This window comes from Hypanus sabinus, chromosome 28 (genome assembly GCF_030144855.1).
Source record: "Hypanus sabinus isolate sHypSab1 chromosome 28, sHypSab1.hap1, whole genome shotgun sequence".
In the NCBI taxonomy this organism is placed as follows: Eukaryota; Metazoa; Chordata; class Chondrichthyes; order Myliobatiformes; family Dasyatidae; genus Hypanus; species Hypanus sabinus.
In genome coordinates this window covers 28639957-28644297 of record NC_082733.1, presented here as the reverse complement: position 1 = coordinate 28644297, position 4341 = coordinate 28639957, and the positions used below count along the sequence as shown (strand labels likewise).

At 38.0% G+C, this 4341-nt stretch overlaps 1 protein-coding gene across 1 annotated transcript in view; it reads right to left on the bottom strand.

Moving 5' to 3' along the window:
• Window positions 1-144: 144 nt before the first annotated feature.
• slc24a5 (solute carrier family 24 member 5) overlaps window positions 145-4341 on the bottom strand; it is a 42476-nt gene continuing 38279 nt past the window's right edge. The window contains exon 9 of the mRNA XM_059952814.1: window positions 145-4166. Coding sequence (XP_059808797.1) covers window positions 3850-4166 — 317 coding nt within the window. The 3' untranslated portion in view covers window positions 145-3849. The remainder of the gene's footprint in view (window positions 4167-4341) is intronic.

Below are 4341 nucleotides of genomic sequence, written 5' to 3'. Positions count from 1 at the left end.
TTTCGTTTACAATGTCATGACAAGAAGGGAGGGCTTTTGTAGAACTACCACTTGACAAAAGGAGTGAAAGCCTTTATACTATCATGTGCAAAATTCTTAGCCACATATATAGCTAGGGTGCCTAAGACTTTTCCACTGTACCATATTTGTCAACGTAGGGCAGTGAGAATGGCAAGGGTGGATCACTGTGGGAGGGGTGAGATAGGTAGCAGAGATGGGGGTGGCATGGGTGACACCAAGCAAGGTTATATAATTCCAACATTTGGTTTATTGATCATTACAGAATATCTGTCTGGTGCCTCCTCTCTCCCTGTCCTTTTCCCACACTCAGTCCTCAATCAAGACCCACAGTAAAATCATCACTCACGTATGTCATGAAATTTGTTGGGTTTTTTTTGGTGGCAGCAGTACAGTGCAATACATAAAATTACCACAGTACTGTGCAATTTCTTAGGCATCCTAGCTACATATATGTGCCTAAGACTTTTGCACAGATCTGTACAATTCCTTCTATTTTGTTGAAGCACCAATTCTTAATCTTCAATAATGTAACTGAATTTTGTGCTATAGTTCTGATCTGTACACCACATTCATTTTATTCCCATAAAACCATGAAATTACGGTTTGGTGCTCTACAAACTGAATACTGGGTATTTCATTGCAGCATCAAATTTTTTGTTATTGTAACAGCATTGCTGTAATTTGGTGAAAACCTTGCAACGTCTTTGAAGCATTATTCAGTAGGAATATAGTTCTCATGTACTTAAGTCCACTAAGAATTTTTTAATTCAAGAAGATCTTTTCCTATTCAATCTCATAAAATTGAAATACATATTTGACTGTAAATTATGCATGCATTAACCTGTACTAGATGAGCAAAGAGATCTTGTAACACTGCATCCGATTGAACTTGAGGGGAATAACACATTTTTAATAATAGCTTCTATATGTCAATGGTAAGTACAGTGTAAAAGTTTAGTGCTTAAGTATGCCTAAAAATACTTAGAAACTTTCAGAAGGTAACTTGGGAGTTGATACAGGTACTTAATGAAATTTTGCTCTCTTGCTTGTTTGCTTCCAGGAAAGACTGCTCACTTTGAATTTTATCAGCTTATCTCTAGATAACAGTACTGAGTTTAGTGTTTCATGGAAATTGGAACCAATAGAACGGTTTCCATAATTAATTAAAAATCCTGCATTTTTGTTATCCTACTTTGACGAACTTGCCTACATTAGCCTTCCAAATTTGGGTTAACTTCTAGTGCACAGCAGCTGGTCTGATTTAGCTATAGGCTGTCTTCTAATCTCTTGTGTCAAGCATATTAAACCAATTATCCTGATAATAAAATTTAAGGGACAATATTCTCCTGATGACATGAATGGTGCTTAAATCTGGAGAGTGCGAATCTTAAAGTTGGGTAAGTGTTTTTTTTATTTTTTTAAAAAGCAGTTTCATGTGTTATATAACCAAGTTATTTAGGCTGTAAAATAACAATAAATATGAAATAAATAACCTGATCATCTTGTATATAATTGGCTTTTACTTTGTTGGGAATGTGTTAAAATCTTTAAATAACTTAAAAACATTTAACCAAACAGTGTGGTTGGTTAACAAATACATAATAGAAGCTACTACCATCACTGACAGTGATTTTAGAATTGCACATGACTGGGCAGTTTTCTAAAAGTTAGGCACCATGTCTGAAAATTCCAAATGTATCTCAGATTTATTATTTAATTTACTGTACATCCATTTGGGTTAAAGCCAGCCTGTGTAAGGTTTAAACAACTTTCATTTAACTACAAAAACTTTTCCCAGGTCTTTCACAGAAGTGAAATGAAACTAACTGACCCATAGTTACATGAACAATGTCAGTTTGCCATTGGAGATGCTGCGTTGGAGAAATTTGGCACTGTGCAGGTTTCAGGTAAAGGAAGATTGCTTAAGGAATTAGAAGGAGGAACAGATTATTTTGGGTATGAGAATGATTAATGAGAATGAGGATTGAATAAGTTTGTCAGCAAAGAGTCAATATAGATTATTACATAGTGCCTGTGAGTGTTAGAATAAAAGATTGTTTATGGAATGTAGGAGGGTGGCAGGATTATTGGAGAGGTCAGTTGGGTGAGGCAGGAGTTTAGACTAGCATTATTACACTTTGAAATAAAAAAGATTTATGGTGGGGTCCAATGCAGTTTGAAGCTCAATATTACAAACCTGCAGCTCAGGCTAAGTAGCGTGCAGAGGGTTGGAATTAGTTTGCAGCAGTAATAGTAACCAACTTTTCAGAGTCCCCTGGTAGTAGATCTTGGCTCATCCAAGGTGAGAGCAATAGTGAGAGAAATCAATACTGTTTTGGGATTGAGAATTGATGTTTAAGAATAAGGGTAGCATGTAGCAAAAATGGGTGGAAGAAGTGATTACAATATTACCTGGAAAGGTAAGACTATCGAAGTGAAAGCAGATGCAGTTCTGGACAAACGAGGTGGGAGGTCTGGTTTAGCAAGGGTGCAACTTCAACAGAAGAAAGTAGATGGTACATTGTGGTTAGAAGTTATAACTTTAATTAGAGTGTTACGAACCCCGTAACTGGGTCACTTACCAGCAAAGATGGAGAGGTCCATTGAAGTCTGATGATACGATTTTTAAACAGTATTTATTAGTAAAAATACACAAATAATATCAATGCAAATATACAGATAATATACGTCGTCAATACTAAATCTAAAAGTGCGGGTATAATAATAAGAAATAAGCTCTATCGTTGTCTAGGGGATAATGTATTGTCCGATGGAAATGTAAAAGTCACTCAGTTCATGCAGGCTGCAGCCTTTGGGGACACTGGGTTTGCAATGGTTGGAAAGAGAGAGTGAGTTTTGGGAGAAAAACTTGCCAATTCCTTTTATGATTTTGGTCCGTCTGAGTCTTGTTGGTGTGGCCGTTCACTTGTGGCCACTCCTTTAGCTAAGCCGTTCTTCCATGGTGAGCCTGCCAATCCCAGGCAAGGGAAGGACGCACACGAGCCCCCCACCGGCTGTCGCTATTAAACGCTGTCACGGGATTTCTAGTGTTTCTCCTGGTGCGTCTGAAGGGGTTGTTCCCCAGACCCTCTTTTATCCTTGCTCACGGGGTCTCAGATGTCAGTCAGGTTGGGATGATGCAATCCCTCAACCAGCCCACTCTGGTCGTCCCCTGAGGGGCTTCAATGAATAGTACAGTACTCAATACACAATTCCGTCTCCAAGAGACAATAGCCATTATCAGCGGTTTTGTTTCGCTGAGGCCAGGACACATTCCAAACCTTGTGGATTCTGCGTGTCTCTCTCTCATTTCCTGGGTCCCAGCGATCTTGCGATTCTCAAAAAGGAGGGGGCAACTTTGTACCCTTCGGCCCCTCAGTTGTGGCACATTCGTAACAAGAGCCATAATTGGATGCAAACATTTGAGAAGTATTTTAGGACTGGGATTTGGAAGAATGGTTAGTGGAAGATAGGGGTGGTAGTTTAAAGACATTGCAGTTGAGTTGAATAGAATAAATGCATATTTGAAAGAATATTGAAATGAACTAATTCCCTCAGAATGTCCATAACTCTATGAAGGCATTCCCCACCTCTAAACACTTGCTTCTAAAGCCTCCCTTTAGCCAAAGACTTTGGTCCTCTTTCCTGGTGATTAAGTGCCATTTTTGTTCATATTTGCAATAAGCATGGCATGGAAAACAATTCTTGAAACTGGTACTTTCCTGCTACACCATGATATTGCAGCAGTTTTGGCTCTGGAAGTAATACCCAATGAGTCCAAATGAGTGGGTTGAAGTTTTGGTGGTGTGTACCTTGATTGTCGCTCAATTAATTGCATGTCCTGGAAAGAACATTTCCTAGTATTCCTAGCCCATTTAGAACTGAGATAATGAGAAAAATGAAATAAGCAAAAAGACAGCTTGCTCCAAGTTTCTTATCCAGTTTCCATCCATTAATACAAATTGCTGCAAGTACGAATATGATAGAGAGGAGAAGAGAAGCTGTTGTATAGATCATGCCACTGCTATTGACTTCTACAGGCGATAAATCAACAAATCCAGCTTTAATAAACCAAGGTGCACCTAAACAGAGAAGATCAAATACATTGGAGCCCACAATGTTCGACATAGCCATATCTCCTTTACCTGGGGGTAAGGAAGAGAAAATTTTATTCATTATAGTGAATACAATAAGATGTAAAATTTTCTTAAGTGCAGCACATGTAATATCAAAAATGTTAGTGTAATCAGATAAATGGCTAAAATGAAGAAAAGGCTTTTAATAAACTTGTGATTCTGTAGAAGATAATAAGAAAAGAAT